The sequence below is a fragment of the Bos indicus x Bos taurus genome, chromosome 7 (assembly GCF_003369695.1).
Source record: "Bos indicus x Bos taurus breed Angus x Brahman F1 hybrid chromosome 7, Bos_hybrid_MaternalHap_v2.0, whole genome shotgun sequence".
NCBI classification, from domain to species: domain Eukaryota; kingdom Metazoa; phylum Chordata; class Mammalia; order Artiodactyla; family Bovidae; genus Bos; species Bos indicus x Bos taurus.
The window spans coordinates 14,116,768-14,143,924 of record NC_040082.1 but is presented as its reverse complement, the minus strand read 5'-3'; the positions used below and the strand labels follow the sequence as shown (position 1 = coordinate 14,143,924).

Here is a 27,157-nt window from a genome sequence, read left to right as displayed (position 1 = left end):
GGAAGGAGCTCTAAGCTTCAGACAAGTTAGTACAAATCCAAGTCGAGTTTCTTAGCAACAAACGTATAAACAGCTTCAGAAGCAGCCAGGTGGAGAATAGAATCGCCCACATCTTCCAGACTCTGTCCCTTGGTACAAATTTCTGCATTTTTTTTACTTTAAAAAAGAACAGAGTTAATTTGAAAGATGTAGAAATCATCACTCATGATAATTTTCTCATTTATGGGAATTCGTTGAGTGATAAAAATTGAAGAAATGACGCTTCTTAGAGAGTCCCTGAGTAAAGATTATATCTAAATCCACAGTTAACATCTCTTAGGTCACAGATTCATTTGAAACTCTTTTTCAAAAAATGTACTTATATACCTACACACACAGCTTTGCACTTGGTTTTGTTGGCTTTACAGCCTCCTAAATGTTTATCAACTCGAGTTACAGCAGCTGGTTTAAATGACTATTCTCATGCTATCATAGTTGATATCAGTGAGAAATAAACGTCTTGGAAAACATTCATCCAATAGAGCACAAATTAGCACACTAGAAACAATATTATCTTTATTCTGGTTAACTCTGAGGGACTGGATTTTCTTCAAAGGGCTTATTATCTTTTTGCTTTGTCGTCAGCAGGATCTAAATCTGATCCTTCACTGGGAAAGGATGTGGACTCTGAAATCCTACAACTGTGAGCACTGCGGGAGTGACTTTATCAGCGGCAGGGCTCTGAAGTATCACTTTCAACAGAAGCATCTTGGAAAAGTTCACCGTGAAAAATGTGACCAAGAAGTCCTGAAGGGGAAGCAGCGAGGTCACAGTGAGGTACAGCGAGCGAAAGTGGGGGGCGGGGAGCCAGAATCTCCTCCTTTTCCTAAAACACTTGTGCTTTGTGTTTGTTGGTTCTGTTTTTTTCATTCTCTCATGAAGATTTATTAACAGAAAACTGAAAGGAAAAACTCGTGGCCACAGGCCACAGGTCAGATGCAGTGGTTAAAGCTGCGTGTCTCAGCCTTCTTGGCTCTAAATGACCCATCCTGCAGAGCTGCTGTGAAGGGCACTGGGCAGAATTCCCTGGACCCAGGCGTTATACCCAGGGCAGGCGCTATCGTAATTATTATTCCAAAGTGCTTGTGTGGGGATGGAGTCCTTGCAACCCTAGAATGTTTCACTTTTAATGTGCCCTTAGAGGTAGACTAATTGACTTCCCTTGCCTCCTTTCCCCTCCCCCATTTTACAAATGAAGGATCAAAGACCCAATTAGGTTGAGTGATTAGCCCAAGGCCTGCAAAAGTAAACATCAAAAGAAGAACTGGGCTCTCATTCTTCTGATTTTATAAAATATAAACTAGTGCTTTTTTAAAAATACTTTTTTCAGCAGTATGGTTCTCATGGTTCATTGCTTTATTAATCTGCAGCAGTTTTCCATCTGTGTCAAAAAAAAAAAAACACCAAAAACCCAAACTAATGGACTTTGCTATGTTTTGAGAACATAGAATGAGAATTCTCTGTGCCCATGAATGGGAGCATTTAGTGAGAAGCCAAATGAAAACCAGCAGATCTCTGAAATAGCTCATATAATTCCTGGATTAAGTATTTACTTTTTCTCAGTCTACACGTGACAGGTCAACCATGGAGACACACAAGCTACACTGGGAAAATCTAGAAGAAAGGAATGGAAAATATATGGATACAAACATATCAAAAACATGTAGGATGTGTTCTAGACGCTTTGGGACAGTCCTTAGTCGGGAGAACCATGAAATACAAGACCATCACTTTACAGCCCGCAAAAGAGGTAATGGAGATGCCCGGTGCCTTCCCTGTATGGATGTTCACGCCGCATAGAAGCTGTCTTGTGGCTTCCCTACGTCAGAGCGTTACAGGTTGTTTCCAAGAATGGCAAATAGAGAGTGCAGAGGGTGGAGCTAGTATATACTTGAGATTGTATACTCTTGGGGCATGCATGTGTACTAAGTCACTTCAGTCGTGTCTGACTCTGTGACCCTAAGGACTGTAGCCCGCCAGGCTCCTCTGTCCATAGGATTCTTCAGGCAAGCATACTGGAGTGGGTTGCCGTTCCCTCCTCTAGGGGATCTTCCTGATGCAGGGAATCGAACCTATGTCTCTTAGGTCTCCTGCATTAGCAGGCGGGCTCCTTACGACTAGTGCCACCTGGGAAGCCCATACTCTTGGGGGTGGGGGGTAATTCTGTAGAGGCACCTTGGAGGAGGAAGCTGGGAAACTGAGGCGTTGTGCAAAGAGACAACTCAGAAGCAGCAACAATGGGATAGAATGTCGGGATCCAAGTGGGAGTCAGATTATGGTCTGTCCGTCAGAAATTACCACAAAACTAACGTAATACACCTTCTGCCCTCATATTTATGGTTCTGTCCCCTAAAGTAACTGGTGGTTGCTGCTCTGTGAAAGTCTTTTAAGATAAAACTTTTTTCGGGAAACAATAATTGGCTCCGAATATAAAAGAGTCACTGAAAAGTGATCAGTTTTTAGTGAAATGTCCATAAAAGGAATGGTAACTGTGTTTCAAGCAAAGGAATCAAAATGTACAAAAACAAAAAAACCCCAATCTGTTAATTTGGCATAATTGATGAAATTTAAAGAAGGGGCTGTGTATCCTCTGAGTGTTAATGTAAAATTTATTATTGTTTAGTACTATGTTCTGATTTATAGTGTGATTTCTTCTGTGATCTGTGACTCTTTTGAAGTATGTGTTTTTAAAACTTTCTTAAAGTATGGGATATATTAGCTATTTTGTTACTGATTTCTCATTTAATTGCACATTGGTCAGAGAATGTAATCTGTGTGATATCAGTTCTCTGCTAAGTGTTGAGTTTTATCTATAGCTGAGTATATATTCAATTTCTGTGAAACTTCCATATGTGCTTGAAAGGGAAGGATCAGTTGAAAGTTCATTTCCAGAAAGGATTAGTGAGTTCTTCTTCAAGGCATTTGCCAGAGGCCTCTTTATAATTAATTCTCCATGATAATATGAATTTGTTATATAAACCTAAATGAAAGCCAGTTTATTATTGCAAATTCTCAGGGATTTTTTTGGTGTGTGTATGATCTATCCTGATGTCTTAAGCAGTAGAGAATCCACCTGCCAATGCAGGAGACACAGGAGATGCAGGTTCAAACCCTCAATTGGGAAGATCCCCTGGAGGAGAAAATGGCAACCTACTCCAGTATTCTTGCCTGGAAAATTCCATGGACAGAGGAGCCTGGCGGACTAAAGTCCATGGGGTCATGAAGAGTCAAACATGACTGAGCACGCACACACTATGATGTATCGAGTGCAAATTTATGAAATTTTCTGAACTGTTGAAAGGCATCAGGTATATGCCATCTCAAAATGTGCCAACTCAGCATATTGATTATTTTGAACTTCCCAGCGTCAGGGTCTTTTCCAATGAGCTGGCTCTTATAAGGTGACCAAAGTATTGGAGTTTCAGAATACTCAAGTCTGATTCTTGGTAGTTTTCATTTCTTTTCTGGAAAGGACTCTGTGAACATTAAAAAAAAAATAAGATCAATAAAATCTGTATGCTTTTCCTCTGGTTAATCAGTCTATTGTCAGTTTTGCTCACATGCCCCATTTACTGAACTTAAGAGTTCAGTTATTCAGTTCCTTCCTGTGAAGTGTGTGGCCAGTCTCGTCAGCATTTCTGTCTTAAAACACAAACACACACATCCACTAGCATACACGCCTCTAATGTCCTCATTTTAAAAAATGTACTCTCTCTTGATTTCTAGCTGTTGACTCAGTTTCTTCATTTTGAAAACACTGTGCGTGTCTAAGGCAAACATTCCGCAGGTAGAATTTGGCCTGTGGGCTGGCAGTTTAAGACCTTTAGAATAGATGGCTTAACTTAGAGTGCTTTATCCTGGGATCATTTTATTGAAACTTGATAACATACATGTTTTTCATTTAGAAACTTAAAGTGATTTATGAATCAGGGCAAAGACCTTTTCCTGACATAAGAATGGATATCTCAATTTATTCTCAGAGAAATTCAGCCATTTCTCTGTTGGGACTTAGGGTTAACATGCCAGCTAATTCCAGAGGGAGTGAACTCTGCTGGTTCCCCTCACGCCCTACCAGCAGAGACGGTAGGTCTCCCTGTGACAGAACAAGGCAGTCCTGGTAATTAACTAGACGTAACTTGCGTACAAAATTAGATGCTTGTGTCAGACACACACATATCTATTTCTGTGCAGCAAATGTCAAATATTGATCTTTTCTCTATGAAGCCCAAATGTCCACAGGATTTTCACCTCATAATATGTTGGAGTGTAAAGGTCCCCAAGAGCTACAGAGATTTGCAGACCGAAAAATCTGCCCTGCCTCTGGTTCTCAAAGAGCTGCTTGTGCAGCTGAGATCGGTACCCTGCTCCAGCTGATCCAGACTTCCTTTCCGGTGCCGGCCTCCCGAGTGATCCAGGTAATCTGAGCCCCCAGCCCTCAGGCTGGACCTCGCAGCCCTAAGGAAGCCATTCCTTTCTCCTGGAGGTGACGGACATCAAAAGGGCAGGGCCATGTGTTCAGAGGCCAGCTTCGCCTTCTGTAGTGGCTGTAAGAGGCCTGCTAGGAGCCCTTTGAAATGCCAGGGCAAGCTGCCGGCTGGTGGGGCAGGCACTCAACCATGTGACAGCTGGAACCCATTAAAGTTGGCAGTTTTTGCCCAAGGGGTGAAAGTGCCTTTACATTGGCAGGGCCAAAGACTTGGCTCTCACTAGACCGATGCTTTTAAATGCTTAAGGGAATTTCAGGCAAAGGAGGTACGCCTGTCCCCCAGAGCACTGTTTCATGCCTGAGCAACCTGCCTATGGAAGTAATTAGGTGCTGTCTTGATGGACTTCCTCTCAGCCTAAAGACAGTTCACTGTGTCCGGGAACAGTTGTCCACAGAGCGCAGGGTCATTCTGTGAAAACTGCCTTGAAGGAAAATACCCTGAACACAATGAAGGGGTCCTAACAACAATGATGGCGTGATTTCCCTTCTATCATTATTATTTATAATGTTAGTATCACTACTACATAGTATCTAATCAGTGTTTAGAGGGAAAAAAAAATATGGGACATAGTTCTGAGGGCTTTTTTTTTTTTTTTTTTACCATTTTTCCATTTCTTCATTTTAAAGTGCACACGATTGTTATAAAAGTATCTTTAAGCCTTGTCTATTTAAAATAAAAATGTTAACTTTTAATGTAACAATAGCAAAGATGATTTAAGAGTATGATTAAATGCTACCTAATAAGCAGTGGAAAAAGCCTGAATATGAAAGAGCATATTTTCTTCCACAGAAATAAAGCATGATCACAGGAGCTAGAAATGGGGAGTCAGAGTTCTATTCCCGTCCCACAAGGTGAAAACAAGGGCTGGTGATCAACTAAGTTGTGAAATTGCTGTGCCCTATATTCCATTCTTACCCCACTCCAGTACTCTAGCCTGGAAAATCCCATGGATGGAGGAGCCTGTTGGGCTGCAGTCCATGGTGTCGCCAAGAGTCGGACACGACTGAGCGACTTCACATTCACTTGTCACTTTCATGCATTGGAGAAGGAAATGGCAACCCACTCCAGTGTTCTTGCCTGGAGAATCCCAGGGACGGCAGAGCCTGATGGGCTGACGTCTATGGGGTCGCACAGAGTCGGACACGACTGAAGCAACTTAGCGGCATATACCATTCTTGGAGGTTGACTGTACATGTTAGCACATTACAAACTCTCTCTGGTTAAGGAAGCACTAAAAACTACATTTCCCACATTCACTTGCTACTGTGACAAAATGGGTTTCCTCAATTAGTTGCACTACCACAAGACTGAGTCCAGAACCGAGTGAAGTCAGAGCAAAGGCCGGAGGGCACAGGGTGCCTATTTCACCTGGTCCAGATGTAGCGGGTGCGGGATGACTTTGAAGCCGAGGGTTCTGGCAATGACTTCCTGTCTCTGGATTTTTAGCAGGGCAGGCATTTCTGGGATTGCACAGGCAGCTTCTCGATCCTTAGGTGTCAGCTAAGGCATATAATCCTAGAGTCAGCAGTTGCCATCACAGCTCTCAGAACAGGCTCTATAGCACAGGAAGCTCAGCTCAGTGCTCTGTGATGACCCCCGTGGGTGGATGGTGGTGGTGGGAGGGAGGTCAAAGAGGGAGAGGATATATGTGTACATATGGCTGATTCACGTCATTGTACAGCAGAAACTAACACAACACTGTAAAGCAATTATATTCTAGAAAAAAAAGGTTGGCTAGGTCGGTGCCAAGAATAAAACTGGCACATTGCTGCTTGCTTGAGCAAGCCCCATGGTGCCTGACGGAATGGGCTGTTGGAAGTCCTTAAGAAATTAACATGCAATAAATGGCAGAGGACTGAGAGCTTTACAGTGTTTTCTAAACTTCTTGAGAAATTGTGTTGTCACAGTCTGTTGACAGGTCGCTTTTACCTTGTGGATGTAATGTTCCCCAAATCATACGTAACAGCTTCTTTTACTGCTAAAGAGCGTCCTTTGGGAAATTGCAACCAAAGTTTTCTTTGAGTGCTAAGTAGAGCAAGGCTGTGCTGCTAACTAATTTAAGTTTTGACTTTTATAAAATTATATTTAGTTAAGAGATTTGCAATAAGTACTCATTAATTATAATGACAGAATACTTTATTGAACTCATTGGTGATCTATTTGGAAATATAGCAAACAAACGCCCTCCAGAAGCACCAGTCACTCAAGGTTTCAACTGGTAGGAATGGGTTTATTTCAGGACACCTAGGTACCACATGTACTAGTGGGGAATTTAATTCCCGCCTTTGTGGACTCCTCACAATCAAGTGGCTCTCAAGTAGAAACTCTGAGAACTTCTAGCTCTCGTTATTCATAAGGATTTTCAGACTTTTCCTGCAAATTCTGCTTTCTTCCCATAACTGAACCTAAGTTTAGTTGTGAACCATCGTAGATGACTTTCTTCTCCTGTCTTTTTTTACACCCCCCCCAGGTTGAGGGAAGATAAAGTAGCATATATTTAAGCTATTCACAGTGTTAATTGACTGAAACATGCTACAGCCAGGAATCTACACTTCCCTCAAGGTTAGCTGAGCTTTCCCCCACATCGTGCCCGCTGTCTTCACAGGGTGGTTCTTATGTGAAAGGGACCGACACCCAAGGATGCTCGGAGATTGACATCATCCTGCTCAGTGAGGTGTTTGCCGATGTGAACCATTTCAAGAAACAACTGAGAGAAGGGTTGGAGACTCTGAGAGAAAGCTTGACGCGAACTGCATATGGGAACAGGTCTGGGTGAATGCACTTCTGTGAATTCTTCATTTCAAAGGTGAAAAAGACTGCCAGAGGAAACTCAGCACAGGAGACCATTATTGAGTAATGTTACTTGTATAAGTGAACATTAAATTCTTGGGAGAAAACTTGGAGGGATTGCCCCGGGGGCATTTTTTTTTTTTAAAGACTTCTAGCTAAACTTTCAAGGAAATTCATGAATTTGAGATCCTATGATTTAAGGACTAATTATATCTTCTCCAATGCACCTTTATTCAATTTCCCTCTCTTAGCTGAAATCTGACCCTGAGGAATGCAAACAGGAAGGACTGAGAAAGGTGCCTCCAAGTAGGAAGAATCTTTGGAGACACATTTGTCTGATAAACATTCCCTTCAGCAATGTCCTGGGGTCGTTTGCTGAAATGGCTTTGCTGACATTACACGCAAGCTTTCTTTGCCCTCAATGTTGAATTCGCCAGCTAGACAGAACTTTTGTTTTTTTTGGTGAGTTACAAAAAGAAAAGAAGAAAGAAAAAACCTTGACACGTTGCTATTTATTTTTCTATTTCAATTTTACATCTTCTGCTATTTTATTCAGTCTAATGAATTGTGGATGAAAAAAAAAATACAAAAAACTATGTCGTAAAGTGAGTAAAGCATTTTTGGGGGAGAAAAATAGACCAGGCTGTGTGCCACTTCAATCCTAAAATAAGATCCATGTTTTAAAACAACGTCCCAGAACTGTTTATTAATTTAAATAATAGATTCATTACCAAGCCCTTGCTTCAAATTAGTATACAGAACTAGTTTGAATGTGTCTTTTAATGAAAAACACTACCTTTAGGAATACCAAACACCTACTAAATTGTGGTAGTTAGCAAAGACGTCAGATGAATGGCATGATGGTGACTATAATGAAGCACGCTGGGGTTGGAAAGGCAAAAAGGGAAGTGATGGAGTTTCACATACGATTACACTTTGAACAGGGAAAGACCACCTTTAAGAAAAGAAAAAAAAAAAAAGAAATAGGAGAATGTGTTTTTCATTTTTACCCATTGCTTCTTCCAAGTTTTCCCCATTAGATTTGTAAACTATAGGTTACATTATATCATTGTTATTATTATTTATCAAAATAGGACAGTTAAAGTACTCTCAAGGCACATTAAAAATAAGAGTTGGGGTATACCCTTTCCCTGGTGACCTTATTTGGAATCAGAATCTTTGTCCTTCACTGTAATGTCCTAATTCTATACTCCCTGCCCGCTCAGCGTCAAAGACCCTAATTGATGAGCTCTCCCTAACTCCTTTTCCTCTCCTCTGGATATCAGGCAGGCACTCTTCTCCTGGACAAAATATGCTTGAAGCTTTTATTTTGTTGGATTTCTAGAATGAATTTTGAAGTAGAACCTATGAAAAAGAACAGCTCTGAAAACCTTCATTTACTTGTTCTAATTGTTCCTAAAAACAAGCAAGCTCATTTTCTAAGTTCTATTCCTTCTATGCTTTCAACTCATTAAATAATTTAATTGACAAGCCTTTAAAGTTGAACCGAATTCCCAGGTAACCACCATCCTTTCCTTCATGTTTATTAAATGCCTATTCTTTTTCTCAGAGTGATTTTTCAAGGGGCTATAATGGTTTTAGTTCAGCGCAGAATATACCTTATCCCCTATTTTGTTTTGCTGACGATTTTGGCAAAAAAAAAAAGGAGCATATTTGCAGGATGAATGAGACTTTAAGGCAGCCTGAGTGGAAAGGATTGTGAAGTCAGGAAAGGAGATAGATTGTCCAGGATGTTGCCTTGTACTAATATCTGTATACAGCAGTTGCTTTTTCTGGCTTTATTCTCTGCTTTTCAGAGCAACCAAGACCACACTGTGACTCACTTGAAGGGCAAATTGAATTAAAAATGGAAAAGAAGCAGATATGTGAGTCTGACAGTTGGTTTTGACTCCCACCCACTGAGAGAGTAAAAACGTTTATTGTTTCAGTTGATACCTGGTTTTTGGTGATATATTGTTTGTTGCTGTTATTTTTAAAGCTATTCAGTTACTTTATTTTGAAAGATGAGTGTGAGAAAAGCCTTTCTTGTCCTTTGGAACAAGTCCACGTTTTAACCTACCAGTAACAGCAACTGTTCTATGTCAGTCATTTTCTGGGCGCTGCTTATGAATGAAACCTCAGGAGACTTGCCCCGTAAGCCCAAAGTACTAGAAATCGTTTATGCACCAGAGGCACGGGGCTCCTTTCTGCACACACTGGTGTGTTTATTATTGAAAACCACAATGGGGAAACGTATTCTGAGCTTTTAATAAGACACTGCTGTAAAAAATGCATCATGTCTATAACTTGTTAGTTATGTTTGTGATTGGGATTTCTGCCCATTAGCTCTTATTTCTAATTGCTTTGATTTAGAGATCTTAGAAAAACAAGAAGCCCTCTTTATATTATCAGGTCAGATAACTTAAGACCCTTTTCTGATACATGACCCTTTTAAAGCCACAGGACAGGACAGAGTTGTCCTGACAAGACATGGCCAAGATAAAACATGTTGATGGATTAGGCTGAAATCAAGTGGACAGTGGCAAATATATCATCTGAGGACTCATGATCAAGCACTGCCAGGATCCATGTCCCATTTCCACTGATATTAATAGCAAAAATATTTTGAGATACTCATTGGATATTAAATTGCATGTAAATTAGCCTAGGATAGTACTGACATTCTCATTAATCTTGACCCATTCTAAAAGTGATCTGAACTCCCCAATTGATTCAATCTCTCATTTAAGCCCTCTGGCATTCACAAGAGTAAACTTTATCCACGTAGGACAGAGTCTACCAAACACAGAGTTTTTATATTGAGCATAGCAAAATCTGCCTCTAAATGATGATAGGAGTGTTAGGCTACTGGTTTGTTTCACTCCTTTCACCCTTCCTGACTGAGAGAGAAGGATATAGTCATGATAATAATGATTTAACATATTCCTTTGGTGGTGTGTGTATGTGCTCAGTCATGTCCGACTCATTGCGACCCAGTGGACTGTAGCCCACCAGGCTCCTCTGTCCACAGGATTTCAGGCAAGAATGCTGGAGTGGGTTGCCATTTCCTCTTCTAGGGGATCTTCCCAACCCAGGGATCAAACTCGAGTCTCCTGTGTCTCCTGCATTGGCAGGTGGATTCTCTACCACTTGAGCCACCTTCATGTTCTTGACATTTAGAGAAAAGTGCTGAGGGGATTTAAAATTTCAGAAATCTTGTTCAATTCAAACGAAAGGACATTATATATGCAATTTTTTTTTTTTTTCATTTTGGATGATGCCTTTTGGCTTGTCTTTCAGGTCACAGTCTCTTCTGCTATATGTAATTTTTGTTAAATTTTTCTGTAATTTCTTAAGTTCAATTATTTTTTTCGGTTCTGTAATTTCCATTTTTTAATATATAGAAAATCTATCTCTGGTTTAATTTTTCATCTTTTTGTCTCCTTGTGCTATCTGTTCCTCTGTTCACTGAACATATTAATCAGTTAAAATCTCATCCATTTATGCCAATATTTGGATCACCTATGGGGTCTGTTTCTACAGTTTGGTTTTCTTCTTAGTTTAACATGTTATAGCCCTGTCTCTTAGAATTCCTAGTGATTTGAAATTTCATTTCTAGTGATTTAAAGATTAAAACCAGGGCCCTGTGCATTAAACATCTTAGATGCTTTAGCTGATGGTCTCTTTTTCCAGAGAGGGGTATCCTTTCCTCACCAAATGGATAGAATAAGAGTTGATCACCCAGGTCGCACCCCCAAACCCATTGACTAAAACTATCTGGAGGTGAGCCAAGGCATCAATACTTCTTAAGGACCTCCAGCTGTCTCCAACATGCCGCTGAGTTCCTCAGCATTACAGTCCAGCAGCTTCACCAAGTCCTCTCCTCTAACCTTTGTCTCCACAGTCCCCGAGACTAAATCCCGATGCATGTTGTCTCAGCCTGGACAGACTACCTACACCTCCATTCAGCTTTTCAAGATGACGTTTTGCTTCATTTCATAACCATACCTGTCCCAGGCATCTTCAGAACTCAGCAGATGTTTGGAGGGAAAAGCAGGTCATATCTTGAGTTCAATTCTCCACCCTTCCCTTCTCATCATGCTTGTGATTTCCAAGTCTTTGCATTGCTTCAGCCTCATAAGCTTGATAAAGTTCTACTTGTTTCTTGAACCCCCAAAGCTTCTCCCTGTCCAAAGTCTTTATTTTCAGCTTCTTGTCTATTTCCCAAATCAGCGTATGTCCCCAGGAAACAAGGCAGCTGACTATGAGTCCATCTCTCCACAATCTGCCGCCCCAGTCCTCACTAAATCCTGACCTTTCTAGCAGCAACCCTCCAGTACCTCTAAGACACACATGCATATAATTTTTTAAATCGAGTTTTCCAGTTGTTCCCAATGAGCATTGGTTGGCTGTTCACTATTCCCTTATACTCAGAAATAGAAGTCTAGTTCTCTTATTTCATTTAATCATATTCATAATTAACAGTATCTTATGCCCCAATCCATGTTTAGATAATAATTCATTTAAAAATTATTCATCATCTACTATGTGTCAGATACTAGGGATAGAACAGTGAACAAAACAAACAGTTCCTGCCTGTGTGCACCTTATACCCCCCTACAAGAGAAATAAATAATACAATGCCAAGCGGTCCCAAGGCTATGGTTTTTCCAGTAGTCATGTATGGATGTGAGAGTTGGACTGTGAAGAAAGCTGAGTGCCGAAGAATTGATGCTTTTGAACTGTGGTGTTGGAGAAGACTCTTGAGAGTCCCTTGGACTGCAAGGAGATCCAACCAGTCCATTCTGAAGGAGATCAGTCCTGAGTGTTCTTTGGAAGGACTGATGCTAAAGCTGAAACTCCAATACTTTGGCCACCTCATGCAAAGAGTTGACTCATTGGAAAAGACTCCGATGCTGGGAGGGCTTAGGGGCAGGAGGAGAAGGGGACGACAGAGGATGAGATGGCTGGATGGCATCACCGACTCGATGGACATGAGTTTGAGTGAACTCCGGGAGTTGGGGAGAAGGCAATGGCACCCCACTCCAGTACTCTTGCCTGGAAAATCCTATGGACGGAGGAGCCTGGTGGGCCGCAGTCCATGGGGTCGCTAAGAGTTGGACAAGACTCAGCGACTTCACTTTCACTTTTCACTTTCCTGCATTGGAGAAAGAAATGGCAACCCACTCCAGTGTTCTTGCCTGGAGAATCCCAGGGACGGGGGAGCCTCGTGGTCTGCCATCTATGGGGTCACACAGAGTCAGACACAACTGAAGCGACTTAGCAGCAGCAGCAGCTGCCGGGAGTAGGTGATGGACAGGGAGGCCTGGCGTGCTGCGATTCATGGGGTCGCAAAGAGTCAGACACGACTGAGCGACTGAACTGAACTGAACTGAAGAAACATAAAACAGGGTAAGGAGATAGGGAATAGGGAAGGAGTTCTTGTTTTAAAGGATGGCCAGGAAAGGCCAAATGGGGCAGCAGGGACCTGAATGAAGCCGGCATCCAGCTGTGCGAATTATTTGAGTTAATTGTAGTCCAGATAGAGGAACAGAAACTGCAAGGTCCAGGGAAGGGAACGCCCCTGGCATGCCCAAGAAGGTGCCAAGGGAGCACCAAGGCTAGAAATAGGTGAAGGATGGTCAAAACTCATCTCATTTTTCTCTTTTCTTTCTCTAATCATTCATACAATGTCATGCTTCTTTTCTAAGGATACTAATGGGAAAGAGAACACCACTGTCTCTAAGATTCAGTTTTTTATGTACTGAAAGTCTTCACAGCCATTCCTTTGAGATCATGGCTTACTATGATATCCTGGGACCTACACCTTCCACAGGTAAGGTTTATTTGTTTGGTTTCCCAAGAAACCTTTAAAATGGCTATTGATTTAATATGTATTTATGGGGGACTGACCACATCCAGATACAGTACTGAGCTAGGCTTCTGGAAGAACTGAATCGCTTATTGGTTTTGGAAGTCACTTTTTTTCCCCTGCAGTGTATTAACACCAGTCATCCTTATGTTACCAGTTTTAAGAAGTAGGATCAAGTATGAACTAGTTGTCCAATATAACAAGGGCCTTCCAAAGTGGTGCTGGGGGTGAAGAACCACCTGCCAAGGCAGGAGATGTAAGAGACCTGAGTTCCATCCCTGGGTTGGGAAGATCCCCTGGAGGAGGGCATGGCAACCCCTCCCGCATTATTGCCTGGAGAATCCCATGGACAAAGGAGCCTGGCGGGCTATAGTCCACAGGGTCACAAAAAGTCAGACACAACTGAAATGACTAAAGCATGCATGCCAGTATAATAGAGTGGGAAAAGAACACAGAACAAGTTTGGACTTGGCCTGCAAGGAGCTGCTTTTTATTTATTTATTTATTTTTTAAATTGAAGAATAATTGCTTTACAGAATTGTGTTGGTTTCTACCAAATATTGATATGAATTGACCATAGGTTTACATATGTTCCCTCTCTCTTGAACTTGCATCCCTAAGATTTTGTGGTATCTAGAGTGAGATATCGGAGAAGGCACTGGCAACCCACTCCAGTACTCTTGCCTGGAAACTCCCATGGATGGAGGAGCCTGGTGAGCTGCAGTCCATGGGGTCGCTAAGAGTCAGACACGACTGACCGACTTCACTTTCACTTTTCGCTTTCCTGCATTGGAGAAGGAAATGGCAACCCACTCCAGTGTTCTTGCCTGGAGAATCCCAGGGACGGGGGAGCCTGGTAGGCTGCCGTCTATGGGGTTGCACAGAGTCGGACATGACTGAAGTGACTTAGCAGCAGTAGCAGCATCAGAGTGAGATATGAAGCATAACCACTAATAATACTCAGAAAAGGGGAGATAGAGTATCTCCATTTTAGGCAAAAATATGAGGGCCCTATTATGGATTGGATGTTTGTGTCCCGCAAAATTCACACTTTGAAGCCTACCCCCAGACGAGATCGTCTTGAGGTGAGGCCTCTGAGAGGTGTCAACAATTCGGTTTAGATGACATCATGGGCGTGAGGCCCAGTGATGGGATTCATGCCTTTTGTTAGAGGAGACACCGGAACTTCGTCTCTCAACCACATGAACAGGGAGTGGGAAGTCAGCCTTCACCTCCAAGGTAAGCCAGGAAGAAGGCTCTCACCAGGAACCAAATTTTCCAACACCGTGATCATAGACTTCCCAGCCTCCAAAACTGAGAAAATAAATAATTTCTGTTGTTTAAGCCACCTCATCTGTGTTATCTTTGTTTTAATAGCCCAATCAGAGTCTCAGATGACTCAGGGATTTATATAGATGTAAATGTAGCCTCTAGAAAACTTGGGGCTTGAGTGTAAGTGTCTGCTTGACTGAAACATTGGTATATTCTCTGCAGGGCAAAATGTAGAATGGAAAAGGCCATAGCAATGTGTGAGCCCTGCTCTGGCTTAGCAGCAGGTATCAAATATGTTCATTGATCTATTGATTCATATACTCGATTCAACCATCATTTCTGGAATACCTACCTCGTACCATTAAATACTTAACAATGAATTCCGTAGGAGCTCAATATTTTTGCTCTTTTGGAGCTCACATTTGGGAGAGGAGAGGTTCATGAGCCACTAATCCTTAAATATTTCCTTCCTCTCTCTGTGTCTTTGTACTATGTGTCTCCTGATAAACCTTTCTTGTCCCATCCTACTCTCAGCCTTGAAAGTTTCTCCTTACCCTTCAAGACCTGGTGCACCTCTGGTGACCTTCCTTCCCTCATCAGTCCTTTCTGGACTTGCCTCTTCTGTATTCCAATGGAATCCCCCATGGTTTGCTGCTGGAACATGTTCCCCTTATATTGCCATTGTGCATTGCATTTGGAGGTCTTTGAGGATAAATTTTGCATTTGTGCCTGAAGTGAAAATGAAAGTCACTCAGTTGTGTCTGACTCTTTGGGACCCATGGACTGGGATTCTCCAGGCCAGAATACTGGAGTGGGTAGCCTTTCCCTTCTCCAGGAGGTCTTCCTAACCAGGGATTGAACCCAGGTCTCCTGCATTGCAGGAGGATTCTTTACCAGCTGAGCCACCAGGGAGCCCGCATTTGTGCCTAGAACTTTTTTATTCAATAAATATGCATTGGAAAAGGGAATGAATGAGTATAGCATTGATCCTACCCTTTCTCAGCCAAACTCCAGTGGAATATGTTGACTTTCTTAATCTGGTTCTTTACTTATCAGCACTGTTGGACAATGAGCTGCTCATATTAAAATTCTGTTGTGCTATAATTTGTCAATACATATGTTCTGCATGCCTACCATGTTCTAGGAACTGTGTTAGGCCTGGGGGCACAAATATGAATAAGACATAGTTGACTTTATAGTCTGGAGGGCCTTACAGTCTGGAGACACACAAATAGGTCATTTTATTATAATATCATCTACATTGGGCAGAGATAAGGAGAACTCTGAGATAAGAAGGGCTACTAGGAAGGAGGGTGTGAACTCAGCCCAACCTGAGTTTTTAGTAACCCTATGATACTCTTCCGGGAGAAGGCAATGGCACCTCACTCCAGTACTCTTGCCTGGAAAATCCCACGGATGGAGGAGCCTGGTAGGCTGCAGTCCATGGGGTCGCTAGGAGTTGGACACGACTGAGTGACTTCACATTCACTTTTCACTTTCATGAATTGGAGAAGGAAATGGCAACCCACTCCAGTGTTCTTGCCTGGAGTATCCCAGGGACAGGGGAGCCTGGTGGGCTGCCGTCTATGGGGTTGCACAGTCGGACACGACTGAAGTGACTTAGCAGCATGATACTCTTCCTGAACCTATGATGTTTTTTAAATGTTGTGATTTATCCCACACCTATTACATGGCATATATAATTCTCATTGCCTTAAGATTAATCTGATAAATGAACCTGCACAAGAAACCTGAAAAGAAGCTATTTTCCCAGTTTGAATATTTAAAAACTGAGCCTTAGAAAAGTTAAGAAACTTGCCCACATTTATGTAGTTAGTAAATGTAAGAACTGGGATGACAATCCAGGTCTCTCTCCTTGTGTAGGCCCTGTGTAGACTGACATGACATCAAAGTTATGTAATACACAGTACATACTGGGCTTGAGGCCAAGTCTCAACTCTATTTCACATTATCTATGTGAACTTAGGTAAGTCATGAGAAACTCTGAAGCCTTGCTTTTCATCTATAAACTGAGATAAGAAAGTTACCTCAAGGACAGTTGTAAGAATCAAAAGATTTAATTTCAAATCACATAGCATGCAACTGTATTTAGTTCAATGAATATTTATTAAGAAAAGATACTTCCTTCTCCTTAGGTCTCACCATAGCCCATGAAGCTCTCATGTTTGTGTAAAATGCTTTTTTTTTTTTCTTGTGTGCAGACTTCAAAAGCACAATTGTTAGCCATCTCTTGGGTAGTCTTGAGAATCTGAGTTTATATCAGTAGCTCTGAAGCTAGAATGTCTCCCAGTGGGGCATAAGTATATTTTTACTCTGGCTTCTAATTCCCCTGAGTTCTTGAGCACAGTTGTGTGAAATGAATTTTTAAAAGACTGAAATTATTATGTAACCCTGCTTCTCTCCACTGATGATGGGGAATGGGTTTGACAGGAGAGGAGCAATTTAGAGAAGTCCTAGGATTCCAGGGAATTTTAATGGGCAGCTAAATGTTGCCAGTGATTGTCAGAGCAAGACTCAGATGATCACGTCAAATCCTCACAGGCATCTTAATATTATTCCCTGCACATCTCACATCTATGCTAGACAATTAATAGTTTGCCCCTTCTGCCACAATGAAGCCCAAAGCCATGAGGTTTGATAAGGGTGTGGTTGACAGTATTTCTGCTCCAGATATGATTCCAGATCAGCAGTAGCAGCATCACTTAAGAACCTGTTAGACATACAGAATCTTGGGCACCACCCTAGACCTACTAAGTTGGAAACTGCATTGCAAAAGATCTCCAAGTGACTCTTGTACTCATTAAAGTCTGAGAAGTATGGAATTAGCCTCTGATTAGGAAGCATTTGGGCTCAGATCTCACCTGTGACATAGGATAGTAAAATGGCATTAGATGGCTTGACTTCCTAGCTGTGTGACTTTGGGAAACAATTTCTCCAACCCTATTTCCTTATTTGTGAATGGGAGATAATAATAGTTGCTACATCAATGGTTGTTAAAGAGGAAATATGTTAATAAATGTAGAGTGCTTAGAATATTTACTTGACTAATGGCAAGGGACCCAAGTATGACTGTTTTACAAAAGATGATGGTGATAAAATAAACTCATCTAAGTCACAACAGAGTAGGAACAGACAGTCACAAGCCTCAAAAATAATTTAAGTTAGAGACCACCAACTTAGGTTCCTGTCAGTGAAGAATCTTGAAGTAGGGGAAATGTTGATACAGAGGTGGGTTTGAGTAGATAATCTCTGGGTCAGCCAAGACGCCTTATCAGATAATAGGAAAAGGTCATCAAATATCTGATACACCTATTGTATACCCAAATTTAAGTTAAAATATTGCTTCTCTACCTTTTATCATCATAAACCTGAGTTTTTGTCTAAGTCTGTTTGCTAAAAAAAGTTAGACCGTCAGTAAAATTCAAAGGGTATTTTAAGAGTTGTAATGACTGTTGCCTTGTAAGTTTAGGACTAGAATCTATTGGCTCTAACAGCATTTATGAGAATATTTGCCATAAACAGCTTCATTTGTTCATCTATATTTATTACAGGAATCTGATTTTACTCTCAATCCTGTTGATCATCAGTCTACTCTTCTGTCTCCGATTTGGCCCTAAACAAGTGGACCTGTATAAAAGGACTGTACAGACACTCTTAAAATTAGAAATCCAGATAAAGGCATAAAGCTTTTTTTTTTTTTTTTTTTACAGTGTTTTACAAGTAAAATAGTTTCTTGCCAATTAACCTAAAACTATGTATTGCAGAATCTAAATGTGCCATGATTAACAAGTGTGTCATTGTGTGACAATTTAATTGGGCAGGACAGGTACATATAAAGGTATACAAAATAGATTCATATTCAGTTCAGTTCAGTCCCTCAGTCGTGTCTGACTCTTCGTGACCCCATGAATCACAGCACGCCAGGCCTCCCTGTCCATCACCAACTCCCAGAGTTCACTCAAACTCACGTCCATCGAGTCAGTGATGCCATCCAGCCATCTCATCCTCTGTCGTCCCCTTCTCCTCCTGCCTCCAATCCCTCCCAGCATCAGAGTCTTTTCCACTGAGTCAACTCTTCGCATGAGGTGGCCAAAGTACTGGAGTTTCAGCTTTAGCATCATTCCTTCCAAAGAAATCCCAGGGCTGATCTCCTTTAGAATGGACTGGTTGGATCTCCTTACAGTCCAAGGGACTCTCAAGAGTCTTCTCCAACACCACAGTTCAAAAGCATCAATTCTTACATCCATACATGACCACAGGAAAAACCATAGCCTTGACTAGATGGACCTTTGTTGGCAAAGTAATGTCTCTGCTTTTCAATATGCTATCTAGGTTGGTCATAACTTTCCTTCCAAGGAGTAAGCATCTTTTAATTTCATGGCTCAAGTCACCATCTGCAGTGATTTTGGAGCCCCCAAAAGTAAAGTCTGACACTGTTTCCACTGTTTCCCCATCTATTTCCCATGAAGTGATGGGACCATATGCCATGATCTTCGTCTTCTGAATGTTGAGCTTTAAGCCAACTTTTTCACTCTCCACTTTCACTTTCATCAAGAGCCTTTTTAGTTCCTCTTCACTTTCTGCCATAAGGGTGGTGTCATCTGCATATCTGAGGTTATTGATATTTCTCCCGGCAATCTTGATGCCAGCTTGTGTTTCTTCCAGTCCAGCGTTTCTCATGATGTACTCTGCATATAAGTTAAATTAGCAGGGTGACAATATACAGCCTTGACGTACTCCTTTTCCTATTTGGAACCAGTTTGTTGTTCCATGTCCAGTTCTAACTGTTGCTTCCTGACCTGCATACAGATTTCTCAAGAGGCAGGTCAGGTGGTCTGGTATTCCCTTCTCTCAGAATTTTCCACAGCTGATTGTGATCCACACAGTCAAAGGCTTGGCATAGTCAATAAAGAAGAAATAGATGTTTTTCTGGAACTCTCTTGCTTTTTCCATGATCCAGAGGATGTTGGCAATTTGATCTCTGGTTCCTCTGCCTTTTTTAAAACCAGCTTGAACATCAGGAAGTTCATGGTTCACGTATTGCTGAAGCCTGGCTTGGAGAATTTTGAGCATTACTTTACTAGCGTGTGAGATGAGTGCAATTGTGCGGTAGTATGAGCATTCTTTAGCATTGCCTTGCTTTGGGATTGGAATGAAAACTGACCTTTTGAAGTCCTGTAGTCACTGCTGAGTTTTCCAAATTTTCTGGCATATTGAGTGCAGCACTTTCACAGCATCATCTTTCAGGATTTGGAGTAGCTCAACTGGAATTCCATCACCTCCACTAGCTTTGTTCATAGTGATGCTTTCTAAGGCCCACTTGACTTCACATTCCAGGATGTCTGGCTGTAGGTCAGTGATCACACCATCGTGATTATCTGGGTCGTGAAGACCTTTTTTGTACAGTTCTTCTGTGTATTCTTGCCACCTCTTCTTGTGTCTAATTGGGAAAATTTAAGTAGATTATGATAAAAGATACTGGACATTTATATATCATTCAGTTAGAATAAGCACAACCTGACTTAATGATGTTTTGTGAGATTTTATGATGTTTTATGAGTAGTAATAAGATAGAGATGTCTATTTGGTCATGCTTGCTATTTAACCTCGTCTTCCTCCCTCATTAATGTAGTGCTAACTGCCAGATTGTTTTCAATGTGACCAAAAGGCATCTTTTAAAGTCATCTCTATTTTTGTAAATAGAATCAATTCCTTCAAGTGTCCAGGTAGTAGACTGTCTTCTGAAAATATATATACAGATAATAACCACTTAGATAATTAAACAGAAGAGATTGTATAGGTTCTTGTGCACAGAGCATTATGGTATTTAGTTTATATGCTGGATGATATTTGCAAACGGTAATGAAATTTGCTTCTGAGAAATAAACTTCCTCTGCTGATAGAAAATTTTCCTCCTCAGATGAGAAAGATTTCCCTGCACTAGCGTTTGCTCCGTTTGAACTGCTCTGGCACCATAATGTCGGAGTTTCCTCTTTGAATCACTGGGGTAGACCGTGATAACTCTCCTAAGTACAGAAATGGTTTTGTTTTAAATGCTGAAGTTCTAACTAAACAGAGTAACATAGCTCGTTGGTACCGCGGGAAACCAGGAGAGGAAAGGAGGGGGAAAGTCTCACGGTTGTCTTTGTTCCCTGGTGTTTACAGATTTAAAACTTCACCTTTACTGCAAGCTATACCCTTGTAAGGACAGTGACGAGGCCCAGCTGTGTGCCTTGGCCCTCGTACGATACCAAGTGGATTTCGTCAAGGCCTCTGTCGTAAGGGTGAAGGAGCTCATTCGTTTAATGATACATTGGCTCAAGACATCATTTGCCAGCCCCACCGAAGAGAACAAGTATGTAACCAGCACATGGGTACCCGTGAGCCTTTCGATTTTCACGTTCCTTTTCTCTGCTCTTTCAGGTCCCACGTCTTTCTTTGGTAGGCAGAGCGAATACGTGTAGAGAGGGAAAGAGAGAGAGAGAAAGGAGAGAGAGAGAATGAGGGTTGTTATAAAATACGGAACATCTGTCTTCTATTATTCCAGGTATAACAAAACGATTTGGTAGAAACCAAAATACTCAGTGGCATAACCAAATGGGTTGCTGCAAGGAAGGAAGGCCCAGGAAAGGAAAAGGGAAACTGTTAGCATGATCTGCACGAGTCCTTCAGTGTTCACATTTGGTGTGCCTTCCACTGTAGGCGATTCTAACAGAGCAGAGTCATCCTCTGTGGAGATGCTGCTGCTGCTGCTGCTAAGTCGCTTCAGTTGTGTCTGACTCTGTGTGACCCTATAGATGGCAGCCTGCCAGGCTCCCTCGTCCCTGGGATTCTCCAGGCAAGAACACTGGAGTGGGGTGCCATTGCCTTCTTCTGTGGAGATGGGCCGCCTCCAAAGTTGATGATGTGGCTGTTGTAGTCTTTTTCCCTCGCTTTGATAGCAACAGACTCTAATGTAAAGTAAAGGGATGTGAGGGAGACTCAGATACTGGTTTTAAGTACTATAAGATAAACTTTTGAAAAACAGCTAGAATATAGTTATATGAATTCTCCATTTGGCAGTAAAAGCAGAGACGGGGTTTATTATAACATATTTATATATGGCCATTTTCTACATGGAATAAATCTTCATCTTTATATGAAGTTGTTAACAATCTTGATTTGTTCATCTGAATCACACTCTGTTTACTCTTTATATGTTTCTCTGTTTAATATTGATGATAATATTAGGCGGTTTGTTAAAACATACATTACTCCTGTGTAGTTACCGCCTATCTCTATGCATCTCTAACCATCCTATATATTTTTTTCTCTTTTGGTTGAGTAAAAATTTACTAGTGAAAACAGAAAAAGAAATAAACCTTCTTACCTTGAGGAGATTTTTGGTCAGATGACAAGCCTGGTTTTGAAATCTAACAAAAATTTTTTTTTTTTGGTAGTGGAAAGCATTTACAGGTCTGCAAGAAGAAACTTATGTATTAATGTAGCAGAAAAATCATTCTAAGACTTAAAAAGGTGGTATTGTGGGGAATTTGGACCACATATGTCCCAATATGATAATTGGTTTTCTATTTTGGGAAAGTAATCTGGCAATGTGTATTAAGTATTTATTATGTGTTAAGGATTTTAAAATATTTGAACCATTTGTCAACTTAATTCCCCTCTGAGTTAAAAAGAAAAAAAAAGGTAAAAGTCAGAAGTAAAATAAATATTTCTTACTATTTGGTTTTAAAAGAAGAATTGAGGCCATTTGTATTAAAATATCATTAAAAAAGAGTATGCAAAATGAAGATTTTAAAAAGAGAGATCCGAAATGCTTAGATGAACTACCCTTACAGAAAATAAATCACATTAAAAAAAGTAATTTGTGTAAGCATACTCAGAATAGTGCTACTAAAGATAATGAAAATTGGGAAGGAAAATTTCCCTGAGGTGCAAGTAAATTTGTCATATAATTTTGATGAACTACTATTCAAGAAAAGTTTGGGAAACATGGAAACATTTACATGAAACAATTTCAAATGACTAAAACAGGATACAAAATAATATGAACACATATCAGAGCTATATAAATATATATGTAATAATGGTATAAAAATGTGAAGTAAAATAGTTCAATGCTTATTAAGTCTCCCCCGACCTCTACTATATTTTCTTTCATAAAATGTGAAGAACATCTCCTGCTTGAGTAACTTCCAACCATGATTTACTTTGGGCATTTGGGAACATCAGTAGAAATGGATTTTAAATCCTGTGTTCATTGTTGACAGCCCCTGAGGGAGAATCACAGGGACTGAGCTACTGATTATCTGAAATCACTGAAATGACTCACTATTCATTACCAGGACAAGAGACTTTGTCTACTTTTAGTTTTTCTATTTCCTTCATTGAGGTAAAAACAAATGTTTAATGTAATAGTAGGAAAATGCTACTCTGTTTCCCCTAAATTCTATTAGAGGAAAAAAATTGCATAATTTTGCAATATATCATCAAAAGATATTTCTATGACTAATGGATGCCAAGGCAGTAAAAACACATATTTGGATATCAACCATTATGAAATCCTAAAATTCTCATGTTGGATTTTTTCCTCTTTTCCTCCCAAGTTTGTTTATCAACTTTCATTTTTTCCCCTGATAAATAAACTACAATTTAAAAGACTTAATATAAAAAAAGCAAACACATTTCTTTCTTCATCTTCAATCCCCAACTCCCAACAATGTGTTTAGAGCATATTCTCCAAGTTTGTTTTCTGTGTATGCTTAATTTTTTAAAATGTATTTGCTGTTTATTGTTTTAAAATTTTTTCGGTTAATCTACATTGTATCTTTAGATCTGTACATTGTGAGCTATCTTGCTTCTTGTACAGGACAACACTGTCTAAAATAGAAAGTGAGGTTCAAATACGAGCCTCATATGCAATATGATATATTCTAGTAGCCACATTAAAGAGGTAAAAAGTAATAGGCGAAAGTAATTTTAATATTTACCCGGTATATCCAAAATGTTATCTTTATAATATGAAATCAACGAAAAAATCACTCACATATTTTACTTTCTTTATATTTCTTGAAAATATAGTATATACTTAAACTAGCCACGTGTCAAATGCTCATATTCACATATGGCTGGGGGCTGCCATCTTGGACAGTGCAGTAGGACATGTACCATGAAATCATCTAATTAGTCCCCTACTGATAAACATTCCAGTATTTACTATTTCAAACAATAAAATAAAAAACATACTTTTGTTTATATCTGTCTTTGAGTACTTGTAGATGTTTCTACAGAGTGAATTCATGGAAGTGAAAAATGCTAGGTCAATAGGATGGAACAAGTCAAATTTTAATAGAATTGACTCCAAAAAATACTTTATTAATTTAGAGTTTCACCTATAGAGTGTTCATCTCCTCACAAACTCACCGATGTTGGATATTAAAATTCCTGCTTTTCGCCAATCGGGTTGATGGAAATATTGTTATTATTTGCTAAGTAGTGAGATTGAGAGTGAAATTTCATCCTGTTAATTGCCTTTAGAGCTGGGATTTTTCTCATAACTGAATAAACTTGTCTTCACTTTCTGGGTTCATTCTGTGTCTAGATTTCGGAGACTTCCCTCCTCTTACACAGTGGAGCTCCTCACCATATATATCTGGGAACGGGCGGAGAAGCCCCTGTCCTTCAGCCTGGTGCAGGGAATGAGGGCAGTCCTCAAACTTCTGGTTCAATACGCAGATATCGACGTGGTTTGGCACCGACACTATCCTCGCAAGTTCCCCGTTCTTGTAAAAGTTACCCAGAAGCGCACGAGGTAACTGTTTCTCTTCCCTACCCCCTTAGGATATAGGAAATGGGTCTGTCATCAAGGAAGGAAGTCTGGAGCAAAGAGTAGCTTTAATGGGATTCAGTGTAAATGAGACGGCCCTGATTACTACAAAGTCATTTCCTTTAATTGCTTCTCACAGAACTCTAATTCTAAAGTGCGAATTAAGAGGAATTTGAGCACAACGAATAGAATGTGGTTATAGACAACAAGTGAAGTGGAAACAGAAGACCTAATCCAGGGAGGACAGATTTCCTCAGTTGGGAAGGGAAAATGAGTAGGAGTCAGGGTTGGTGGGGTTCCAACAGGCCTGGCTGGTCCTCCCATGGTTCCCGGGGATTCCTTTTCTTAACAGAATTACATCTTTAACTCCAGCATTCCCCTCTTCTACCAATATGGCATCTCTGGTGGTTCAGACGGTAAAGAATCCACCTGCAATTCAGGAGACCTGGGTTCGGTCCCTGAGTTGGGAAGATCTCCTGGAGGAGGGCATGGCAACCCACTCTAGGATTCTTGCCTGGAGAATCCCATGGACAGAAGAGCCTGGTGGGTTACAGTCCATGGGGTCGCAAAGAGTCGGACACGACTGTAAGCACACAGCACAACCATCCGGCAAATTGAAACTGGTTTAGAAATGGAGAGTGGGAGGTTTGTTTTGCTTTGTTTTAGGCCATTCATTTTAGACCCTGTAAATCCTACTGTCAACGTGTGTGACACCTGCAATGCCTGGGATGAAGTTGCCCATGTGGCGAAACTTAGCTTACGGAAGCCTCTCTTCAGCGGAGTGAGAGCTGAGCCCCCCTGGCTTTTCACAGATGCCTGGTAAACTGGGTGAGGAGCTACTTACTGTCCTTGCATTTCTGTGGAGAAATAAAAAGGGTTCAAAACGTATTGCCAAGAAGAACACTCTGGATGAAAAGCAATGTGAAGAAAATTGTCTAAATGTAATTAACCACTTTAGTGAACCCAATCTTTAATAAACATCGCTTCAGATAAAGAGATCTGCTTCAGCCTTTAAGAGAATTGAATTCCCCTCCCCCATTTTTTGGATTCACTTGCTTTGGTGGCCTTGTGACCAGAAAACATTCAAAAAAAAAAAAAATCCAAGTGTCGACAGTAAACAAATAAATAAAGCCCCAAAATCCATTGAGAGAGGATTAACTGAAAGGGTAAAATAGCTCCCATTTTTTAGTTTTAGTTCATTAAAGTTTCAGGTTGACTTTTCTTTTTTAATACTTCATTTTTGTTTATTTGGCTGCATCCATCTTAGGGGTGGCATGAGGGATCTTTCTTGCAGCATGCAGGCTGTGTAGTTGTGGTATGTGGGCTTAGTTGCCCTGGGGCATGTAGTATCTTAGTTCCCTGACCAGGGATCCAACCCAGTCCCCTGTACTGGAAGGCAGATTTTTAACCCCTGGACCACCAGGGAAGTCATTCCTGTTAACTTTTCAATTCTGACAACTAGGTACTTCCCTGGGTCACCTGCATTTTCAGAATTTTCACTATGAAAACCTGCTCGCACTAAGTACTGTCTATTTACTTGCAGACATCATCTAGCTAATTACTACATGGAAATATGGAAATATCTGAGAGCTACACGAGGGATTGCCTCAGAATAAATTGTTTCCAAAAGCATTTTATGGCTACCTGCGTCAGAACTCCCGGGTCAGAGTGGAAAGGTTCGCACGGTGCTCAACCTTGAGTTGGGTGAGCAAACTCTCTGCGCTATTGCACTTTCCAGTTTTGCCACGACTGGTTTTCATTGTTGGGATCCACTGTTTTCTTTTTTATTAAAAGCATTAACAGCCACTGATAATGAAAGCCAGGACCCACCAGAAATAGACCAGAGGAAGTTTCCTGACTCCCCAGCATAGCAACAATTCATCAGCACTGAAGATACATGAAGTGTGACTGCAGAGTAAGGCCAGCGATCAGGCTTCTCCACACAACAGAACTCTTTACATACAAATGAGCACCATTCCCTCCGGCCAGCCCTCAGAGAGCCTGTGTGCTTATTGCAGTGCTGTGATTGGTCTGGAAACACTTTTAGATTTCCCCTCCAGGGGGAAAATGTTCTTTTGAACATCCTTAATGGTGACAAAAGTTGTTCTTTGAGGGTGAATTTGATTTTTGGAAATGGTACAATGTATTCAGAGTGAACATCTGGTCTACCCAGAATCCTGTTCCCCGACTAGTAGTTGGAGAGGCATTTCTTCTATTATTCACTCTGTCTCTGAAGTCTCTTGAGGAGAAACAGTTTCAAAAGTGCCCTGGGAAATGGCCACATTTTCCCTGTGTTCCTATCTGAACCCGTATTTGCCTGAGGTGACTATGGCTCCCAACCTGGTCCAAGTCACGGAGGTGGCCCTCCCTGCTTTATCACTAGTTCCGGGTGGGCAGACCTGAGACTTGGGTGACTGAGTCAACGGAAACGCCACTATGGTCCTCAGTTCTGGATTCACCACTGCCGGGAAGAGAATGTCTCACTCTGCTACGATGTAAGAATGAAACTGCTGGCCGCCATCTTGCTGCTCCAAGGGGAGAGAGCCTTACTAAAAATGGAGCCAACACAAAAGAAAGGAGATTTGAGAAATGAGTAGTGACACAAATGAATGTGCGCACATCTGTATAGTGAGAGAGATCAAGTACTGATTTATGCTCCTGGATCCAGACGTACTGGATCAGAGTAAGCACTGTCCCAGGACTCGTTTGTGTCAATAAACTCCCCCTTTTCAGACAATGGACTCCCCTTTTGGCTAGTAGGTTTGATTTGGGTTTGCCTTGCTGCACTTGTGCATGCTAAGTCGCTTCATTTGTGTCCAACTCCTTGCGACCCCATGGATTGTAGCCTGC

At 41.0% G+C, this 27,157-nt stretch overlaps 1 protein-coding gene across 2 annotated transcripts; it reads left to right on the top strand.

The window, feature by feature from the left end:
* Nucleotides 1-27,157, top strand: LOC113894976 (2'-5'-oligoadenylate synthase 1-like). Of its 2 annotated transcripts, XM_027545542.1 has the most exons (10): nt 1-132; nt 628-816; nt 1,603-1,789; nt 4,264-4,454; nt 7,132-7,292; nt 13,028-13,152; nt 20,647-20,836; nt 24,083-24,292; nt 24,974-25,135; nt 25,851-27,157. In XM_027545542.1, the coding sequence occupies exons 2-9, from the start codon at nt 658-660 to the stop codon at nt 25,128-25,130; spliced, it is 1,380 nt and encodes a 459-aa protein (XP_027401343.1). In that variant the 5' UTR covers nt 1-132; nt 628-657; the 3' UTR covers nt 25,131-25,135; nt 25,851-27,157. The 2 variants fall into 2 exon arrangements, with proteins under 2 accessions (XP_027401343.1, XP_027401342.1); XM_027545541.1 differs by lacking the exon at nt 25,851-27,157 and having other exon boundaries at nt 24,974-25,551.

Coding starts and splice junctions, on each gene's coding strand:
- LOC113894976 (XM_027545542.1), top strand. CDS start 658: ATGTGGACTCTGAAATCCTACAACTGTGAGCACTGCGGGAGTGACTTT. Junction 817..1,602: donor AGCAGCGAGGTCACAGTGAG/GTACAGCGAGCG, acceptor ACTTTTTCTCAG/TCTACACGTGACAGGTCAAC. Junction 7,293..13,027: donor CGAACTGCATATGGGAACAG/GTCTGGGTGAAT, acceptor TTCTTTTCTAAG/GATACTAATGGGAAAGAGAA.